The sequence below is a fragment of the Mauremys reevesii genome, linkage group 1 (genome assembly GCF_016161935.1).
Source record: "Mauremys reevesii isolate NIE-2019 linkage group 1, ASM1616193v1, whole genome shotgun sequence".
Lineage (NCBI taxonomy): Eukaryota > Metazoa > Chordata > Testudines > Geoemydidae > Mauremys > Mauremys reevesii.
The window spans coordinates 57,466,044-57,489,353 of NC_052623.1; the positions used below are offsets into that span (position 1 = coordinate 57,466,044).

At 38.9% G+C, this 23,310-nt stretch overlaps 1 protein-coding gene across 4 annotated transcripts in view; it reads right to left on the minus strand.

The window, feature by feature from the left end:
* The window catches only part of TRPC4 (transient receptor potential cation channel subfamily C member 4), a 196,082-nt gene that overhangs the window by 44,471 nt on the left and 128,301 nt on the right, over positions 1-23,310 (minus strand). For 3 of the 4 annotated variants that reach the window (XM_039520818.1, XM_039520817.1, XM_039520820.1), the window contains one exon: positions 9,115-9,451. In XM_039520818.1, the coding sequence (XP_039376752.1) occupies positions 9,115-9,451 (337 nt within the window). Of the gene's footprint in view, positions 1-2,554; positions 2,671-9,114; positions 9,452-23,310 lie in introns of those variants that run through there. The other variant, XM_039520821.1, reaches the window with a different exon arrangement.

Below are 23,310 nucleotides of genomic sequence, written 5' to 3' on the forward strand. Positions count from 1 at the left end.
AGGTGCCAGATTTTTAAAAGTATTTAGATGCCTGAAGATACAGATAGCTTTCTAATTCAAATTAAGGTGGCTTGGCACTTTTGAGAATCTCACTGTATTTTCAGATACCTAGAGAACTTTTAAAAACTGGCCCTAGATGTTTTTGAAAGTATTCTTTGGTCAGCCTCCTGCACAGGCCCTCCGTGTGCAGTGCATTTGGTGGTTATTAACTTATTTAGACTCTGCAGGATATATGAGACACCAGTAATAACAAAACAAACAAAAAAAACCCCAGTATCTGAGTAAGTTTCTTCAGGTTAATAAAGAAAACGACTTGTGCCGTGGAGGCTACAGAGTCTTTTATTAAACTACCCTGAGGACTCTAATTGAATAGATCTATTGAACAGACAGTAATTGCTTTATTCCTTTTCATTCTTTGACATCCTCAACTGCTTTCTTTTGATTTTCTGTCTAAATCTCATTTTAAGTGGTTGAGTAGTTTACAATCCAGGGAGGAGAAGACAACTGCAGGAGCTAGCTGTGCCAGTCTCTTGTTGGTAATGAGCTGTGTAAGTAAGTTCTTCCTGTACGCTTATGCCAGGGTGAATGAATGGTTATTATTTGCCAACATTTCCAAACCTTCCTTAAAATTCAGACCCTTCATTTATATTTAAGTACCTAATTAGACTCTGGGAGATTATGGACCTACTACAGGCAAAAGGCAATGAGGGCTGAATCCTGCACCCTTACTTCCCACTGGCTTCAATGGCAGTCAGAGTCCTCAGCACCTCACAGGATCAAGCTGTGAATTAACTGGTTGATGACTATAACTAAAATTCATGACAACATCTAGCTACTATTTAAATCATCCGTCCATCCATCTATCTATTTAATTGTACCCAAGTGGAACTGAAACAGACATGAAAACATATTTCTCCACTATATAGACTGAATTGTGTTGTATTAAAAAGTCTCACTCTAGGAGGGAAAAACAGCAAAAAGTAGTAAAAATTGTTTTGATTTGACTTCAGAAATTCAGATGCAGGCTAGATTTTAATTTTAAAAATCCAGTTTTTTTCTTTGGAAATGGTTAATTTGTGGCAGGAACAAGTTAATGAAGACTCTTCATTTTATGAAGGCAGAATTGGAAAATATTTTTTACACATAACAATGTCTCAGTGTCACAAATGGAGAAATACTGGATTTACTGCAAAAAATATAGTGAAGCAAAGTCAATATTTTGCACAGTGCTGCTGTTGACTCATGCTCAACAAACAGGATATTTGAATATGCTTCCATGCTCTCAGATATATTCTGCACAGGAGTCTGTATATTAAAATAAAATATGTCCTGAACTCAGTGTGAGGTGTAAATCTTGCGGAATTTGTTTTATAATCTTTTAAGGTTTCATTGGCATTGCTTGTGGCTTTAATATGCCGACAGTTATTATGTTTATTTAACGTACAAATTATTTTCTTGCTTTCACAAGATTATACAGGGGATAAAAAGGGTAAACCTGGGCGTATAGCTATATTACCTAAGAGATCCTTAATTTTATACATGTTAACATCTAGCCCAACAGTTCATTGCTGCAATCCTATACTAATTAATTTATACACTTCTTGTTACTCTAATTAGTAATTGCTGTGCTTCAGTGCCGGTACAGCAATTTAATGGAGATACTCATCTAGAATATTTATCAATTAAGAGTGGGATTTTCAAAAGAGCCTAAGGCTCAGAGGATCAATGGGAGTTAGGTGCCTAAATACCTTTGAGGAATGGGGCCCAAGTGATTTAGGAGCACAAACCCTATTGATTTTCAGTGAAACTTGTGCAAGTCACTGTGGCACTTCTGAAAATCAGTAGGTACTTAATATCATTGTTAAACTGAATACATAGTCATATTTGAATTTTAAATTGTCCTATTTTTTTCAAAATCTTTTTTGCATGAATCCATAGTTCTAAAGTATTGACAGAATGAGTCACCATTATGAACTATATTAACCTTTTCAGTAGTAGTTTTATGTGTACTAGAACAAATCATTTGAATAGTCCTCTAAGCTGCACATTTTGTTACTTTAACAGATAAAAGGATTTCAGTTTTGGAATAACACCAATGGTGGCGCTTGCTTGCTTAAAAATATGACCAAGCTCCAGGTATTATGTACTCTCTTGGCAAATACTGACTCCATCAATAAAGTGTTCTGGCTACAGTAAAACAGCAGATTGGGATAAATGCTCGCCTGGATGCTATAACCTTTTATATTATCTTGTAAAAATAGAGTGTTTGTAATTCTAAGCCATTGCCATTGGGATGGAAGTCAGTCATAACTGATAAAAGGCTCTGTAAAACTCAAGGCTCAGAAGGTCATTGTTAATTAAAGGAACAACCTTTATTTTCTGAGCTTTCTACTCATACATTACATTATATATCAGATGCTATAGTTATGCACATCATAGAAAAGCCCATGAGGAAATTATTAATTCTTCCTTCAGAGCAGGGCTTAAATGGTGTGCAGTAAAAAAGGCCTAGGGTCAAGCACTGAACAATAAAGAGATAAAAAATATTGAATACCTGCTCATTCAGTTAGCATCATCCATTTGCTACTACAGAATATAGAGGGACATAAAACGCCCAAGTTTTTAACATCTGCAAAACAATTTTTTTTCTATCCTCATTCTTGGAAATGGCTCGACCATTTTAGCTCACACCCTGCAAAGAAAATTGTAGCCCAGTTATAGTTGGGCAAACTTATAAGCAACTGAAAGCAGGGTCTTATAATGGAAAGTGTTTGGGCAACCTTAATATGCAGAACAAAGGAACGAATAACATTATTTGAAAAAGCAGGATTTCATTCCCTCTCATTTTTGAGCCCCGGGTTACAGTGGTTCCGAAGGTCACATAATTTATGCTTAACTTACTCTCTTAGCTCACAGATACAATATGTATTCATTGAATCTTCTTGGATAGAGATCTGTTCCACAATGTAAGTGTTTATTTTCCTTCACTATGCTTCCTTTGTCTCCATCTGGGTGTGTGTTATTTCATCTGGGTGGCCACATTACCCTTTATCTCTGCTCCTTCTAACAACCCCATTTCCAGTACCTGCTGATCAATATTTTATGCTTCTTTCCTGACCTGTTGCTGATAATGATTCCCCTGTTAATGTCACATCTATAAACAGTTCACACTGAACTTTTGCATATTCATTTGTAGCGTCACTAGATATAAGCAGACTAAGCAATTGCCCCAAACAGCTCAAGGGTGCCCCAGTTTAGTATTACCCCCAAAATACCATTCATCTTATTTAACATGGACTTAAGAAGTGTATTATTATATATTGTGTTGGTATATTTTTTGATTTGCAGAAATAATGCAATTATTATTTTTAAGGGGACAGTAAGAGGGGGCCCAATGATACTCTGGCTTAGGGGCCCCCGGTGGGCTAGCACCACCTCTTGATTCAGATACACTTTGATCTCAACAAGACTATACTATCACACACATCCCACCTAGAATTTCTTCAGCCATGAAGTTGTGTATTTTGCACAATTTACAAGCCTCCTCCTTTTCTATAGGTTCTCACTCTCTAATAACCTGTATCAAACAATCTGACAGAAAGAACAAGGCATGGAAACACATTGTTAAAAAAAAGCCACTAAATCCCTGTTCTTTTTACATTCAATACAATCCAGAGCCTTATTAAGCTGAAAATTCTAGAGAAGACCATAGAAATACACACTCAATTTATCCAAACAAACCCACGCTGAATTATTAAAAGTGTTATGGAAACATGAAAATTAACAACAGAAAAATAGGAATTTTCCATGCCCTTTCAAGAACGTGAGATGGACCCAACCTGGAAAATTCTACAATCTCAATACTACCACTAATAATAAAGTTATAAGAACCCAAATTATTCTTCTTAAGAATTTTCCTCTCATAGACGTTCCTCATCTTCTTTGAGGAAAATATTTTATCTCTTTCTTTTTCTGACACTCTTGTTCACTCTTTCCCCCAGCAATCTAGCACAACAACAGTAAGTGAGCCGTATTAATGCAGTGATTCTTCTTTTTTTTTTTGGTCAGAGAAACTCTCTCTCTTGTTGTTATGTCCTCTAAGTCACTTGCAGAATGGTCCAGAAAAAAGACAGCCACCCGAAGAACAGTATATGCACGCCAACCTAATACTACTATGATATCAAGAGCCCATTGCCATTTGCTACATCCCCACAAAACAGACTGAGAAAAACACCAATGAGTTTATTAAAACAAAGCTATTGACTATAGAATTCATAGAAGTGAATGTCCTGATTGTCTATTCCTCCATTCTTGTGCTAAGGGCAAGACTGGAGCGGGAAAGACAAAGATGGCTTAAGCCAACTTTGTTGTCACCCTATTCTTGAGTTATCTGGAGGCCTGACATAAATTAGAGCAGCCTCAGGGCTGCTTGAAACTCAAAACATTGACTGCAATGGCCCCCTATGGGTTGTCTGTCAGCTGAGAATAGTGACTGCAGCAGTGATCCAGTCATGTATCATCTCTCTTCTGACTTGTCCTCTACATCAGGGGCTGTGATTTGGGCTCCTGTAGTGCTGGTTTGGCAGCTGTATGTTGGTTACGGAAGCCCCTTTCACCAGAGACATTTTGGGAGAGAGCTGTTTCTGCTTGGTTTCACCCCTTTTACATTGCTGTCATAGTGCAGAGGGCAATAGGGTAATCACATAGAATCTAGTGATGGCACGGATAATTTTTTGGGAAAGTTCTCTGGCCTCTGTTATACAGGAGGTCAGACTAGATGATCACAGTGGTCCCTTCTGGCCTTGGAATCTGTGAATCTAGTAATGAAAAAGATTGGTCTGTCTCACTCCCTCACTTCTATTGTTTATTGCTCTTGCTCATTCCAACTTACTCTTGCTCATTGCCTCAATGAGGGCAGGGATGATGTCTTTTTATTTTTCCTATGAAAACAACTAGCAAACTTCAGGATGTCAAAATAATAACTAATAATAATTAAGGCTGTGAGTCTGTCACGGAGGTCATGGAAGTCATGGATTCCGAGACTTTCCATGATCTCCGTGACTGGGCCAGTCACACCGGCCGCTGCTGGGGCAGTCTCGGACCACCTCCCACCCCCAGCAGCAGCAGGAGTTTAGGTGGGGGGTTCAGGGCTGTGGGTTCGGGTGTGGGAGAGGATGAGGGCTCTGGCCAGCACTTACCTGAGGATGGGCTCCCCGGAAGTGGCAAAATGTCCTTCCTTCAGCTCCTAGCTCCCACGGTTCCTGGCCAATGGGAACCCGTGGAGTTAGGAGCTGAGGGAGGTATATGTCACCACTTCTGAGAAGTTAGATAGGGAGCCTGCCAGCTCCGCCAACCCCAACACCAGAGGGGGTCCTGGGCTGCTCCCAGCAGAGCACCTGCGGTGCCCCCAGACTCCCTCCCTGAGCACCCATGCTGCCCACTGGGCTGCCCCCCTCAGCGTCTGCACGCCCCCCCCCCCCAAGCACCTGCAGTACTCCCAAAATTTAGTCAGGTATATAGTACAAGTCATGGACAGGTCATGGGCTGTGAATTTTTATTTCCTAGCCATGACCTGTCCATGACTTTTACTAAAAATGCCCTTGACTAAAATGTAGCCTTAAGAATAATACAGTTTCCCTGGCAGTGAAGGATTTCCCCCTATTGTACATTTAGTCTTGTTTAGATAGGAATTCCACCACTTCAATTAGGAGGCTGTTCCACAAATGAATAGATTTCACTGTCAGGAAGTTTATCCAGATATTAAGCCTAAATGTTGTTCTTTTTTAGTTTTATTCTCTTAGTCCTAGTTATACTGACGTTTATTACTGCAGAGATAATCACCAGGTATTGTAATATAACGTGTGTAATCATGTAAATTGTGTAAAACAAAACCAAAAAAAAATGAAAAAACTTTCTTAAATGATATTTTTTTTCTTATAAAATTGACTGTCTTTTTGAGAAAGTAGCCTGATACAGGTTCTTCCATTGAGTTTCCTATTCTAAGGACTCTTAAAATGTGTTAATTATACACATTGCCTCTTACATACTAGTAGGAAAATGGTAATTAATGTTTGATCTTTAGAGAGTTTAGATAATTATGGACAATTTTAATGCTTCTTAAGTATTAAATGATGGAGCCATATATATTATGAGATCCATACTGAGGATAAGTCAGGAATATGTATAGCTCCCATTTGTCTGTACTCACAGTAAGAGAGATAACATTAAAATGTAAATTACATTCAGAACTGCCCTAACAAAGAGAGAGAAACATGAGTCTATTGTTTAAAAAAGTGAATAGCCTTGAGATATGTTGTAGCTGCTCCAGGATAACCTTTGCTTTGGGAAAGGGGATTAGGTGGTTACATTGCCAATTTTAAAATAGGACTTTTACCCTAGAGCTACATAAGTTCAGTATATGCTTCAAAATGTATCTGCCTCCAGTATGCAGAAATGCATAATTTACCTACCCATATGTCAAACTGGGATAATGATACTATCCATTTTAAAGCATTTTAGAGCTATATAACAGCTAAGTATTAATGATGATGATGATGATTATCCCCCAATCCAGGGACATTGGGGAGAGGGGGTACTGTGCCTTCCTGGCATTGTGATATTGGAAAACTGCAGACTGGTGTTGCTAGGCCGGAGTTGAGCAGCTGCAGGGTAGCTGAGGAAGGCTCCCTGCTCAAGATAGGAGTCTCTATCTGAAGGGAAGGAATGTGCCAGAGCACAGCGCAACAGGATCGCTTCTTGGTCCACTGGGTTCTGTTTGTTTGTTTCATGTTAATACAAAAACTTTAATAACTAATTAGAAAAGATTAAAAAAAAAAGAATTCCAAATCCTGACATTAGCTTGGCTTGTCAGTACGACTTGTAACTCTAACCAGCCTGACAGACTGATTAATTTCTTGGCAAAAACAATTGCTATATTTTGGCTTCTTTTTTAGATTAAAAACAAGATTTAGCAAACAAAGGACAATAAATCTCGGAGCTCAGCTGTGGCACTGAGGTGTAGCCCAGTGCTGGGGATGGAGGGAAGCTGTGTTACCCCATCCCCAGGGCAAACTGCAGAAGGCAACATATCTCACAAAGCACAATCCCTCTCAGAGCATATCAGCATGCAGGCGTCTGTGCATGTTGCACGCTTCCTTTGGACATGCATCCCTGCTGCTGGGGAGTGTAGGAGAAAGAAGGAACAGTCCCGTCTCATTCCCCTCCATGAGAGGTCAGGCACTATCTAGCTGCATTCTGAGGGCTTGTCTACATGGGTCCACAGTTCGAACCTTGTGGACGTGCATTGCAGCACACACTATCATGCTGCACAGTAACTATCCCATGTGGATGCTGCAGGTGCAAACTAAAAGGTATCTAGGCTGCACCCACAGTTTCCACATGGAGGAGTTACAGAGCAGCATGCCAGCACATGCTGCAATTCACACCCACATAGGCCGAACTACAGGGCCGTGTAGACATATCCTAAATGTCATGATCAACAATATCTGGAGCCCTCTCAATTTGGGCCAAAAATATAAAATGCATCACCATTTTCCTTTGAAGCTAACAGGTCAGGGAGTCTAGGAAGGGTTGTGGAGGTGGTCAGAGCAATAGCTTCATAGAGAACTGTGAGGATGGAAAGAAAGTCGGGCCTACTGTGCGGAAGGATCTGTGTGTAGCCTTATTGACACTGGACAGTAGCACCAGTTTACCTGAAGTTGTGATTTTAAACCAATGTAATGAACCTGTGTGAACCTCTGTGTGGACTCTCCTATATTGGTTTAAACCAGGCTTATTGTAGATTAGCCTGATTTGTTTAGGAATCAGTTTTAACTGAACCAAAATAAAACAGAGACTACAGTACATCTTGGCAGATGTAGTGTGGCTAGTGAGGAGGCACTAAAGGTGAGAATGGGGACATGAAGGAAGTGGAACTACAGCTCCCATGAGGCACTGCACCCACTCAGGCAGACACAGAGGTTAACAATCCAGTGACCCAAACAAAATATTTGGTTTTAGGTGAACCTGGGCAAAAATGTTTACTTTTGATTTTCCTGACAGAAAATTCAGCAGAAATCATTCCTGCCCCCCTGTCCTCAACCGTGGAAAATTTTGACTTTAACAATACCCCATTTTCTGATGGCAAAATGTTTTGACTGAAATTTGTTAACTAGCCCTAGTCAATAATTTTTCACAGAAAAAAAAACATGTTTGAAAAAAGTCTGTTTTGGATTTAAAAGCTTATTGGAAAATTCTGACCAGCACTAATTATAATTTTTGCACCTTCATTGTTTATGAAATATGGCTGTGACCTTTGGAAATATTTAAAATTAGTAACAACACACTCTGAGACTATAATTTCCGCGAGTACTACAATCTGTCTTGTTCTCTGTAACAAAACATCCTTACAGCTAAAAACAAGAACATAAGAATGGCCCTACTGGGTAAGATCAAAGGTCCATCTAGCCCAGTATCCTGTCTTCCAACACTGGCCAGTGCCAGGTGCCCCAGAGGGAATGAACAGAGCAGGTAATCATCAAGTGATCCATTCCCTGTCGCTCATTCCCAGCTTCTGGCAAAGAGAGGCTAGGGACACCATTCCTGCCCATCCTGGCTAGTAGCCATTGATGGACCTATCCTCCATGAACTTATCTAGTATTTATCAAGTATTAAATAAAATGTTAAAGGGACTCCAAATTGAATGATAAGAGAAGAAAATAGATCTTTTTTTTACAAAAAAAGTGAATCATCTAGTAAATTTCAAATTGGTAATTTATATAAATCTACACTATGGTGGATAGACATCACAAATGTATCAATTCTTAGGCTACAGGGCATACATTAATCATCAGCTGAGGTCAGAAAGAAAATCCCCTGAATTTTACCCCTTTGCCCCTACTATGGTATAGAATTATAATTGGCCAGGAGCAGGCTGGCTTTTTTTTTTAAACTTTCCTCTGAATTATCTGCTACAGTCCCCAAATACTAGATTAGATGGCCTACTGGTCTATTCTGGGATGGCATATTCCACAGTACATTCCTGCTTCAATAATATTCACAAAATATGTCTGAATTTAACATTTTCCACTATATTTTCTTTAGTAATACATTTACCCAGGACCCACGGTAATATCATCCACTCGACGACGGTTGGCGGTGGCCCCTGCATGTTCAAGTCCGACCTGTCGATGTGCTGAGAGGCAAGGAGCAGCAGAAACAGAAAAGTCAAGTAGGATGCAGTATGACAGATAAATTTGATAAATGGCTTTTTGATGAACAGCCCTAATGGGCTTTTGGGAGCGATCAGGTAGCACACAGAGAAGACAGGGAACAGGAGTCCAATCACGGCACATGTCAACATCTTCACTGCCCAGTGCCGCCTCCTCCAGCCTGGGAACTCATCGTACCAGCGGGATGCAAGCAGCTGCTGACAGTTGGGCTGGGCAACAAACTAAAGGGAAAGAAAGAAAGGACAAAGTCAATTCCATGTGATTGTCACCCATTCATTTTCTTCGCAGACGAACTTAAGGCCATATTTTTATTGGCTTTTGGGTGGGCACACAGAAGAAAGCTTTTGAGAAACCACATGCTATTTACAAAACCTATGCAAGTACTACTCATAATAGAAGCCCATGTGAACGAGGACTGGTAAGTCCCTCCTTCCTCCAGTAAGCCAGTCATTGGAAAGAGGGTGGGTGGGGAGGACAGGAGGGGACTTGGCTCAGCCCCATTGTGGCACTCCAGACATCTCTACCTCATCCTACAGGTGTTGGGTGTGTGCGCCTCCATGAAGCCAGGGGCTTTTGGGAGAGATGGTGCCTACCAAAGGATACTCCCTTGTGTTACTCCCCCAGAAGTGGTATAGCTCATGCTGTGTCCAGCATCCACGGAAGCCTTTAAAATTCACTTTTCAAAAGTATTTATGCTAGTAAATCTCAACTGCTCAAGTGTTAATGGAAATCAGACACAAAAGGGTTGTGACATGGATGTTTCAACATTTGTTTTAAATTCAAGTACATATTCACAAAAAAAGTTTCCATTATTCACTCAGCTCTTGAACAGAACTTGAAGATCATCAGATAAAAGTCACTGTGAAAATACAAAGAATTATTGTTGTTGCAGGACTATAATTTAGCATCTTCAAAAAGTAAAATTGAATGCAATAATAAAAAAAAAGCTCTTCCTCATCACATTCCCTGAAAATTCTCTAATTTAGTTCTATCTATCGGAATACTGAGCAAAGCTTATGTAGATATACTGTATGCTTCTCGCATAACTGAAGTAAAGAACTTGCCATCCCTAATGCTCCCTGCCTTTCTTAGTAAACCTTTTTCATATTTATTTGCATCCTTTACAATATTTTACAGTGTTATTTTATTATTTTACAATGTGTTGTATACCACCCAGCTCCTGTTTTTATTTTTACATAGTTATCTGTTTCTTAAAAGTAACTTTAAAAGTACTTTCTACAAATGTCATTTCTCATATAAATATATGCACTTAATATCCATTTTCAATTTTTCAAAGAAGATTCTGGTGTATTTCAGACTTTTCTTCATATGATTTCCTTTATCATATTGTTCATATGCTAAATTTGATACAGGGAGACAGAGAAGTAATAGAACTGACATAAGCAGACATATAATAGGATTGACACTTCCATCAAACAGAGTAAAAGTTAAAAAAGAAACATGCTCCTTTTTGCATCAAACACACACATACTCACTCAATCAAAATTAAAAACTTAATATAGCCATGCATTAACAATTGTTCATTTAGTTTCTGTTTGGTTCAAGGAAATTTTTTTTTTAAAGCATCACTACTGAACAATTTTAGGTGGCTTTGAATTCCAATCATATGCATGTAGAGTAATTATAAGTTTTATATGTGTCATGCTTTTTGATAAAACCTTATAATTACAAAGGGCCAGATTCGGCAATTCTTACTCATGCTAAGTAATATATTACTTTTTAAATAGTCCCTGAAATCATTGGAACTACTGGCCTGGGAAAGTATTACTCACTGTAGGTTTGGCAGAATCTGGCACTCAATTAAAATTCAAAGTGCATCTTTCTGTATACGTCTGGATCTTGTTAGTAAAATTAAAGGAAACCAGCTCCCTGGACCAAATTTAAACCTGCTGCACGCTGGTAGAATGTCAGTGTTTTCAATAAAGATATACTGGCTTATCATGCACTAGCTCTGAGGCTGATCCCCTGAATGGGGAAAAAGGAAAAAAGAAAAGGGAAAAAATAAAATGAGTTATACTGTAAGAATCAAATTAAACAAGAATTAAAGGAACAAAAAGAAAAATCATACAGTGATCTCTGTTTCTTTCATTAGGAAAAATATTAAGTCCTAAAGGTTTCAGATGTTTATCTCAAGTTAGAGCTGCTTGGAATAATACCATATTCAATTAGAGCAGCTTGTTTCAATGTGAGGTGCTGCCAATGTTTTAACAAGGTGTCCCTCAAAAATTTTTTACCTCACTTGGCAACGTGTGATATGCCCTGAATTTAATATTTTTTCTCTTCCCCCCAAAGTTTGACAGTTGCATGCTCTTTTCCCCTCACCACAATATCTGTCAATTCTATATCAATCTCTTTTCCTAAAAATTCATCAGTTCCATACTCCTTCCCTCATTCCAGGCCTCACCTGCTTGATATGGGGAGTCCGGAAAAGGAACAACTTTTTCCTGGCTAATCTGAGTTTTGGTGTGGAAGCAGGTGTCCCTTGGCTTGTCAGGGGTGGTTAAGGAGAAGTAAGTTTTTCCTGGGTGGAAGTGTTAGAGGGCTTTCCCTTCACCCCCTCCCCTGGTTCTTTTCATGCAGACAGAAAGCAGAAGACTAGACGTTGTAAGTGCAAGCAATTCTACGTTTATTGGGGTTAGTTCCAAGCAATCATATCCATAGCTCTACACACCAGCAGAGTCTGTTTCCCAGTGTGTTCTGTTCCCAGCTCTGACACTGCAGAGCCTTGCCTGTGTCCCCATTCCCTAGTCCCCTTTCCCATTTCCCCTTTCCCCCTCCTTAGCAGGCCCAAATATACCTTCAGTGCACAACGCTAGTCCCACCCCTTACAACTTATGATCATGTTCTGTTTTGGAGGGTTATGAGTTGGGGTCTTCATCCCATCTCTTTTTATGACATGGGAGGGGTAAAGAGTGAGGTTGTGTTCTGGCCAAGGCCAGGCTTTTACTTTGGTTTTTAGTGTTTCTTATGCCTCCTCCCCGCTTCCCCTACCTCCTTGCCCCTCCTAACTGGTTGCTTGACCTTAGTTTGAGAGAAGAGTTAGCAGACTTCTAGTGAATGCTTGTATATTACTCCCACCGTAACCTGTAACACTTTAACTGTATCCCTTATCTTTTCCCATTGTACTAAAAGCCCCATCTGGTTGTGGGAAATGCAACACACAGTCTCCTTGTTCATTGTTCTTCACACATATTATTATAAGATATAAGAGTATCAAAATGTCAAACCCAAAATTCTATCTCAGGCTGAAAAACAAGCCTATATGCTAACAGATAGTAGTGAGGAGTCTGGGGGAGGGAGGGCTCCTGTTTCTTCAAAGTGTGAGCTGGAGTCGGACAGGCAGCAACTATAGGAATCACATTCAGTGCTGCTGCTGCGGGTCCTGCCTTCTTTCCTGCTTATGTAGTTCTGGAGAGAGAATCTGGCAAAAATGGTGCTGTGCAGCTTGCAAGGTAGACACTGAAGGGGAGATTCACTTGCATCAGTGCTTTGCTCAACTCTAGTCTCAAAAAGGGCTAAAATATTAATGTGAAATGAAATTAAAATGTTAATGTAACAACAAGGCTTGTTAACCAACTGGAACTTTTTTGAGCTGGCCTGTAAAACAACATTCTGCCCCAATACCCAAATGTGATTTTGTTCCTCCCTGATCATATGGCTATTACATGATCTAGATAAAGGAAAATTGTGGCCTTCCAAACTACAAATTCTTCATATATGTGAACAAAATGGCTAACCTCTAGCTGTCTGTTCACTATGTGATTTCTTGCCCCTTCCCCAAGAGCATCTGGTCCTGACTACTGTCAAGGAAAGGATACAGTACAGATGGATAGCTGGTCTGATCCTGCATCATATTTCCTGTCTTCCATGCCAAACTAAGGATTTTTGGAAGGGTAAGGAAGATGATTCTTTGGGACACACCCATTCAAAATGTGCGTTTGGTTTCTGCTCCCAACTAGCTTCCTGTTGCAGAAGTGTAGCCCTGATGCTTCTTTCTGTCAATCCCAGTGATGAGTTTACATTGGCCGATAAATAGATTTGTTTTCAAGGCCATCTTCAAAATGAAAAAAGCTAGAATATTATTTTTAAATGAAAGTTGAAATCCATTAGCAGAGTCCCTTGAGATCCCTCCAACTCAGCAGCGTGTTTCAATACAACTGGGAAAATGGTTTTGAGAGGGTTCATGTTCATATTCTCTGAAACTCTCTTTACAGGGCAGGTTTGGATTTGCTCACTGAGCCATTTTCACTGAGGCTGAAGTTGTAATTAAAGTATCTTGCATGCTTTGAACAAAATCAAGTCCACTTCTCCAGGAACCAATTAACATCAAGAACCTCTGACATGTAATTAAACACAAATGTAAATGAAAGACATGCATGCAGCTCCCATTTATCTTTCCCTTATCTGTTTAGTTTATGACCAACTGCAAACTGAAAACAATGACCTAGAAGTCCTCTTCCAATAAATGCCAAACACCAAGTAACTCCATATACAAATACCAATGAGACATTCATCTAGTGTACTTTAAACAAGCGAGCAGATGTAAAAAACATGAAACAAGAATAACTCTGTGCATGTTTCAAAACATGTCTAAACATGCCATGTGAGTCTTATATGAGCTGCAGACATACTGAAGTGCCTCTTGTGGTACAGAACACAGGCAGAGATATAAAACAGAATCCATGAAGCAGCATGTCCAGATGCAGATGATTTATTAATCTCCAAAAGGTCCAGCCTCCAATTTCATGGTTTTATATGATAACAGCATTGGCATAGCTAGTGAACAATTTCCTCAAGTAGCAATAAATCTCCTTTCATTGCAACCATTTCTTTTGACTACCCAGTTCTATCAGCCATATATATAATCCAGGCCTTCCCCAAGTGTTTTGTTTAGATCTCCTGAAAATAACTCTAGATCTGCTCCAGACACATTTTCAAATTTACACTTGTCGACTTTATTTCTAAAAGTATTGTACAAGTGTATAACACAATTCCTGTATCATTTGAACAAGACTAAATCACTTGACTCATTTTTGTGGTTGGATGGTACAAGCAAGCATTGTGTATGATTTTCAGTAGATATATATAAATGCATTACACAAGCTTAATAAGGAATAATATTAAGCAGTATGGTTCAGTGAATAGAGGACTGGTTTATTCATAGATTCTAAGGCCAGTCTGATCATCTATTCTGACCTCCTGCATAACAGGTCACTGATTCAGAGTGATCTGGATTGCTTGATAAATTGGGTGCAAGCAAACAATGTACATTTTAATAAGGTTAAATGTAAATGTATACATCTGAGAACAAAGAATGTTACAGAACTTACAGTATGGGGGGCTCTATCCTGAGAAACACTGACTTAGAAAAAAATGTAGGGGTTGTGGTGGATAATAAGCTGAACATGAGCTCCCAGTGTGACACAGTGACCGAAAGAGCTAATGTGATACTTGGATGCATAAACGGGAATCTCAAGTAGAAGTAAAGAAGTTATTTTCCCTCTGTATTTGGCACTGGTGGAAAAACTGTGCCAGTTCTGGTGCCACAATTCAAGATGGATGTTCATAAATTGGAAGGGGCCCAGAGAAGAGCCATGAAAATGATTACAGGATTAGAAAATAGGCCTAATAGTGATAAATTCAATGAGGGTCAATCTATTTATCTTAACAAAGAGAAGATTAAGGGGTGACTTGATTAAAATCTATAAGTACCTACACAGGGAACAAATATTTAATAATGAGCTCTTTGATTTAGCAGGGAAAGGTATAACATGATCCAATGGCTGGAAGGTGAAGCTAGCCAAATTCAGATTCAAATAAGGCATACATTTTTAACAGTGAGTAATTAATCATTGGAACAATTTACCAAGGGTTGCAGTGGATTCTCCATCACTGACCATCTTTAAATCATGACTAGATGTTTTTCTAAAAGATATGCTCTAGGAATTATTTTGGGGGAGTTCTATGGCCCGTGTTATATAGGAGGTTAGACAAGATAATCACAATTGTCCTTTCTGGCCTTAGAATGTATGAATATATTCCTACTAAATTCTTCAATTTTGATGAAACTGCATCTTACGATGGAAAACTTCCATAGAATTTTTTTTAGCAACTCTGTCAGATATCTTTAAAAATCTGATCTAGAGTCACTGATAGCATTGGTTAATATATTTTAATCTTCATATAGTTCATTAGCCTCAGTGTCTCCACCAGGACTACAACATTGACTGTTCATAAATTTAGCAAGTTTCATTTTCAGCAATGCCAGATGTTTTCCATTATCCGGTAGTAATTTGGATAGCAGATCTTCTATAATATATCCTGTTATGCTAAAAGTCCTTCATGCATGCTCTTCAAGATTTACCATTGCTGGGGCGGGAGGGGTGTGTGTGGCAATTTATGATTCCCAAAATGAAGCTTACAAGATCAGCCCAGTATGATTTCTTTGCTCTCCAGTATTCCAATGTACAGTTTGCAATATCCGTAAAAGGCTTATCAGGAGGATACTAACTCACAATTCAAGGAATGGATTGCTCAGCCGTTGGCTGGAATAGCATAAAAGCAATCTGTGCAAAATGTCTGTGAAACTGGTGTCTGTAGCCTGATGTCTGTGCATTTGTGAGTAATAGAATTGCTGTTAATGTCAATACTGGGAAATGGTGAGTGAAGAGAGAACATGGAAGCTGTCGAAGCAGCTACTTGCAGAGCTGACGAAGTGGGTGTTCACCCACAAAAGCTTATGCTCCAATACGTCTGTTAGTCTATAAGGTGCATAGGACTCTTTGTCGCTTTTTACAGATCCAGACTAACATGGCTACCCCTCTGATAGCTGACATAGACTGATGGGTCAGTAACTGTAGCAAATCCCTACTGTCAGACTATTCCATTTCAGTATGATATTCAGTAGATTCTACAGTGCAGTTAAATTAGGCACTGATTCAGCAAGGTACTTAAGTACATGTCTAACTTTAAGCACATTACTTGCTCCATTGAAGTCATTAGGCCTATTCACATGCTTAAAGTTAGGCTGATGCTTAAGTACCTTGCTGAATTGTAGCCTTAATATTAAATAACTGTTTTTACATTTTCCTACCTTAATGTTTGATGATTGTGAAAAAGCAGATTTTTTGTCTCACTGGTTTATTATGTATGCACTGTTTATACCAGAATATTGCCCCTGAAGTCTATTTCTCCTTTCTTAACTGGAAAGTTTACATTCTAAGGTATCAATAACCTCTTTTGCACCAGTGGTGTTATATTATGTGTTCTTTGACATGATATTTCTTGACCCATTTTACTAGCAGCCACTGTGTTTCTCATTTTCATGTACAATGTATTCCTAGTATCTTCCAGCAATTTGGAAGCATGAAGGATGTTTTCCAGCAAAGATACCACTGCTTTAGTCTATTCATGTGATTCTATCTTGCTACAAATGATTCTAAATTCCTTCTCACAGATCTTACCTACAGGCCTGTTTCTTTTTAGTGTGCGGTGGCAGGGTCCACATAGGACGTTACTAAACAGCAAGCTAGGGCGCTGTAGTTTCACACCCTACATTGGTGCACCCTTATATCCCTGATAGACAGGCCCTTCTCAAGTTCTCAAGTTTCATGTTGTTGTTGACTTATTCTGATCAGTAGTTTTGCCACAGTAAGACTGATGTTAATATATTTCCTATTGACAACAAACGCTTTTCTCAGATACTATGGATAACATCAGATAAAGAGAAAGCAACAGAAAGATGTCCGTTAAAGGTTGATCCTGCAAACACTTACACACATGTTTAGGATCAATTCACATCCTTACAGGTAAGCATGTGAATAAGTGCTTTTAGGGCTGAGACTGAAGCCTTTGAAATTCTTGCACTCCATCTATTAATATACCCGGGATCATCATGATGAGGATAATGACCTGCAATCCAGGAAATACACAAAGAGCTTCAGAAATGCATTATAAACTAAAGATTTTTTTTTTAAACAAATTATCTATTTGCAGTACTGTAATGCCTAGAGGCTCCAGTCAGAGTCCCGTTCTACTAGGAGCTCTACAGACATATAGTACAAAGAAGTTTTTGTCTCAAAGAGTTTAAGATATTGCATTGTAACACTTTACTATCTAGTCTAATAAATGCAAGAGCCCATATAATGTCTTCACTCTGACATCAATAAGAGTTACACGGGTTACATACATTAAAAAAAAGGGTCATGATAGAGTGCCTAAAAGGGAACTGTTCTGATGGAGGGTGGTTTCCCTTTTGCCTTCTTCGTGATGTGACATGTAAGACCAGCCTCTGATAACATTATCTAAAATTTGGTGGTTGCAATGGAGAAGAGAATGGATTGGAAAATAAGTGATTATATGACATGTGCATTCTGAATTCCTTTACAATACCATGGGTAAGAGTCTCCATTTCCAGGTACCTTGTGTAAACATTTACACAATTGCCAAGTGGGTGTAAAATGCAAGCATTGGGATTTAGTACCATTTTAGATCCACTTTGCAATCACTTGTGTACATTGGTGTAGAGCAATGGAGAATCAGGCTCAGTGTTGTAGAACAGTGTTGTAGCACTGGAATGGGTTACCTAGGGAGGTGGTGGAATCTCCTTCCTTAGAGGTTTTTAAGGTCAGGCTTGACAAAGCCCTGGCTGGGATGATTTAGTTGGGTTTGGTCCTGCTTTGAGCAGGGGGTTGGACTAGATGACCTCCTGAGGTCCCTTCCAACCCTGAGATTCTATGATTCTATGAACTTAAAAAAAAATCCAGAATTTGTATGAAACCCCAAGTTTTTCAAGGTCCTTTCTCTCCCAAATTTTTCCTGGTCTACTGAATGAAAATTCTCTTTCATAAGGCACTAGACACAGTTCCACAAATCCCAATGTATTGGCTCAAAGAGCAGATGGGCTGGGGAGAGAGGAGGTTGGATAAGGAGAGGGAACAGCTGTGCAGAGAAGCAGTGGCAAGAAGCTTTAATGTGATGCAGGAGAGAAAAGTGGAGAGACCCAAAGAGGAGAATGAGGGCTGAGATTTACAGGCAAGGATTATAGTCTTTGTAGTGGTGTTTGATATTGATTGGATGGTGGCGGTGGACGGTGGTCAGTGTAAAGTAGGGAAGAGAGGAGGAGGTGACAGGAATTCTATATGATCATCATGCTTTTTAATTAGGGCTGTCAAGCGATTAAAAAAATTAATCGCAATTAATCATGCTGTTAATAATAGAATACCATTTATATAAATATTTTTGGGTTTGCACAGTGCTCACTTTATATTTTTTTTGTATAAACATCTGCACTGAGAAAATAAAAGAAATAGTATATTTCAGTTCACTTAATACAAGTACTACAGTGCAATCTCCTTATCATGAAAGTTGAACTTACAAATGTAGAGTTATGTAAAAAAAATAACTGGATTAAAAAATAAAACAATGTAAAACTTTAGAGCCTACAAGTCCACTCAGTCCTACTTCTTGTTCAGCCAATCACTCACACAAACAAGTTTGTTTACATTGGCAGGAGATAATGCTGCCCGCTTCTTGTTTACAATGTCACCTGAAAGTGAGAACAGGCATTTGCATAGCACTATTGTAGCCAGCGTTGCAGGATATTTACATGCCAGATGCGCTAAAGATACATATGTCCCTTCATGCTTCAACCACCATTCCAGAAGATATGCATCCATGCTGATGATGGGTTCTGCTTGATAACAATCCAAAGAAGTGCAGACCGACACATGTTCATTTTCATCATCTGAGTTAGATGCCACCAGCAGAAGGTTGATTTTCTTTTTGATGGTTCAGGTTCTGTAGTTTACGCATTGGAGTATTGTTCTTTTAAGACTTCTGAAAGCATGCTACACACCTCATCCTGATCAGATTTTGGAAAGCATTTCAGATTCTTAAACATTGGGTTGAGTGCTGTATCTATCTTTAGAAATCTTACATTGGTACCTTCTTTGCATTTTGTCAAATCTGCAGTGAAAGCATTCTTAAAACAAACAACATGCTGGGTCATCATCCAAGACTGCTATAACATGAAATATATGGCAGAATGTGGATAAAACACAGAGCAGGAGACATACAATTCTCCCCCAAGGAGTTCAGTCACAAATTTAATTAACAATTAGTTTTTTAACAAGCGTCATCAGCATGGAAGTATGTCCACCAGAATGGTGGCCAGAGCATGAAAGGGCATATGAATGTTCAGCATATCTGGCATGTAAATACCTTGCAATGCTGGCTACAAAAGTGCCATGCAAATGTCTGTTCTCACTTTCAGGTGACATTGTAAATAAGAAATGGGCAGCATTATCAATATAAAAAGCTTGTTTCTCTTAGCGATTTGTTGCACAAGAAGTAGGAGTGAGTGGACTTGTAGCCTCTAAAGTTTTACATTGTTTTGTTTTTTTGAGTGCAGTTACGTAACAAAAAAAATCTACATTTGTAAGTTGCACTTTCACGATAAAGAGATTGCACTATGGTACTTCTATGAGATGAACTGAAAAATACTATTTCTTTTATCATTTTTACAGAGAAAATATTTGTAATCAAAATAATATAAACTGAGCAATGTACACTTTGTATTCTGTGTTGTAACTGAAATCAATATATCTGAAAATGTAGAAAAACATCCAAAATATTTAATAAATTTCAATTGGTATTCTATTGTTTAACAGTGCAATTAAAACTGTGATTAATTACAATTATTTTTTGAGTTAATCCCATGAGTTAACTGCGATTAATTGACAGGCCTAGTTTTTAAATTATTGGTTCAAAGAAAATAATTGTTCATGAAGCTGACCTGTTTCATCTACCTCCTCTACTCAGGTACAATCTGCTATTCATTTACATTTTCCCTTTTTCACATGTATAGACCATATTTTGATCTCATTGTAAAACCACTGGTTTCACTGATGTAACTGAAATCAGAATATGCCTGAGTATCTTTTATTATGGTAAAATATAATTTAATATACAACATACTTGGTGGGGGGGAGGGTATAAAACAGGCAAATTCTAAAGGGAAAATCTTTCAAAAGTTAACTTTGAGAAATTAATTATGAGCATCATTACATAAATGAAGATGCTACGATGTTTCACTTTAATATTTTTGTCATCAAATCTGTGACCTTCATTCTATGCTTTGTGACTGCTCAGTAGAGTGCACCACCACACGGCAAACTATTAAAACATCTATCAAATCAGCCAAGGCTTATCTATAATTGCAGTGATTCTAATTAATGTAATACAAAATACAAGGAACATTGAATATAGCTCTTAGGAGCTAGTTATGCATGAAAATACAGTTATGCATTAGACTTCCCAATGCTTATGGAAACACAGTCACTTTGCCAGATTTATGGATGAGTGTACAAACAGTGCAGTATAGTCATAATTAGGATGTTGCTGCAGCTTTTATGGCAGTGGAGTACAAAACATACTTTACGTTTTTGCCATGAGTTTTAGGCCCTAGACTCACAGTGATAAAAAAACAACAACAATTAAAAAAAAAGCCCTGTAGTGGTAAACAATTTTTAAATCTTATTATCTGAAGAGATAATAGACTATAAACTAGGTGCTGCTTAGCTTCAGAGACTAAGTTAAACTGGATAATCTACAGGAGGTAGAGTCCCTGTCTTAGCTTACCTAATAGATGTGGGTTTCATGTACAGCAATTTGAGAATTACATCAGTGCTCATATTATGTATCCTATGGCATTATTGTAAGCAGACTGTTTCATGTAAACTGATTCTTAGTAAGTGCAATAGCAATAGCTCCCCGCCCACGCACTAGTCCGGAAGGCATGCTAGGTATTTCTGAGATACTGTTAGGGAATGGGGTGTAGGCAGTCTACCCTAGTGGTCAGAGCAGGAGGCAGGCCGAGGGGTTGGAGAAGGCATCCAGAGCACGAAAACAGAAGCAAGGGTCAAAGCCAAAGTAAGAACCAGGAATCGGAGCCAAGACTCAAGCCGAGAGTCCAAACCAGAAGTCAGAAACAGGTTATCTGGAGTCAGGGAGGGCAGGAGCAAGACAGGAGCTAACATAACTACAGGCTTATGCTTTGACCAGCCAGCACCATGCTGCTGCTGCTGCTGGCCTTAAGAGCTGGGTCTGCTGATCCCCTCAACCAGAGGTTGGACCAATCAGCCACCTAACTGGGGCCCAGTCTGGGGGTTAAGCTAGCAGGTAAGCAGGGTATCTGCAGGCCCTTACTCCTGTCAGTTCTTTGCCACCCATGGTTATTCCACTTGATATCAAACAGGGCCTGTCTGCTTCATTTCATTGAGACATATTATTGCCAAATGCATGTAACTATTTAACCACTTTCAAACATTTATACTGTAATTCTCTGTGCATCATGTGTAGGAATAAAACACAGCAGCCAAAATATTTACTTAGCTCTCTGTCAATTCAGCCATACTACTCTCAAAACATTCTTCAGAAATTTGTGACAATGAAGGCTTGTTGCCTGTACTAAAAGCTTTGCTGATATATATTACTGGATAAGAGGATGAGTGAAATAATGCTTCTCCTGGTTGTCCCTTCCAAGACTCAATAAGCTAAGGCACATAACATTAACAAACCTGTTCATTATTCTTCAGTCTCTCCGCAGCATTTCTTTTCAGTGCTACTAGAATTACCATAGTCTTTGCAAGTTTTACTTTTCTTTACTACTTAATACAGGTGCAAAATAGAACAGTTGGTACCATATATATTTCATAGCCTATTGTACATGTAAACCCATGCTCCCCATTCAAACCCCTTTTGGACCAAATATCTATTGTGTGTACAGAATCTTACATGGTGATTCCTAAAGGTTGTTAAAAAAATCCACAGTCAGGTGACTGAGTATGATGACCTATGAGTCCTTATGTTGAAACTGCTACCACCTATTAAGAACAAAAGAACTGCTATACTGGGTTAGACCAATGGTCCATCTAGCCCAGTATCTTGTCACTGACAATGGCCAATACCAGAGCTTCAAGGGGAGTGTATAGAACAGGGACATTTTGGAGAAATCCACCCATCTTCTCCTTCAGCCAGATTCACGGTAGCTCCAAGCATGGGTCGCATCCTTAATTATCTTGGCTAATAGCTATTGATGGACCTATACTATGCACTTACCTAGTTTTGTTTTTTTTGGTTTTTTTTAACCCTTTTGGCCATCACAACATCCCCTGACAATGAATTCCACAGCTGAATCGTGCATTGTGTGAAAAAGTACTTCCTTATGTTTGTTATATACCTGCTGCCTATTAATTACTTTGGGTGACTCCATGATTTGTATTGTGGGAAAGGATACTTCTCAATTCACTTTTTCCACAGCATTTATGATTTTACAGACCTCTATCATATCCCTGCCCCCCTCAGTCATTTTTTCTCTAAGCTGAACAGTCCCAGTCCTTTTAGTCTCTTCTTGTATGGAAGACGTTACATACTCTTGATCATCTTTGTTGCCCTTCTCTGAACCTTTTCCAGGTCCACTGTATCCTTTCTGAGATGGAGCTACCAGAGCTCGACACAGTATTCAAGGTGTAGGAGCATCATGGATTTATATAGTGGCATTATGATATTTTAGATCTTACTTTCTATCCCTTTCCTAATAGTACCTAATATTCTGTTATCCTTTTTGACCCTTACTGTGCACTGAGCTGAAGTTTTCAAAGAACTATCCATGATGACTCCAAGATCTCTTTCTTGGGTGGTAACAGCTAATTTAAACCCCATTATTATATATGTGTAGTTGGGATTATTTTTTCCAATGTGAATTAATTAGCACCTATCGATGTTGAATTTCATCTACCATTTTTGTTGGCCAGACACCTAGTTTTGTGAGATCCCTTTGTAACTCTTTGCTGTCTTCTTTGGACTTAACTATCTTGAGTACTTTTGTATCGTTTGCCACTTCACTGTTCATTCCCTTTTCCAGGTCATTCATGAATATGTTGAACTGCACAGATCCATAGGGGACCCGGCTGCATACCTTTCCCCATTGGGAAAAATGACGATTTCTTCCTATTTTTGTTAATAGACTAGCTAGTCTGTCAGCTCCTGGCTAGTCCAA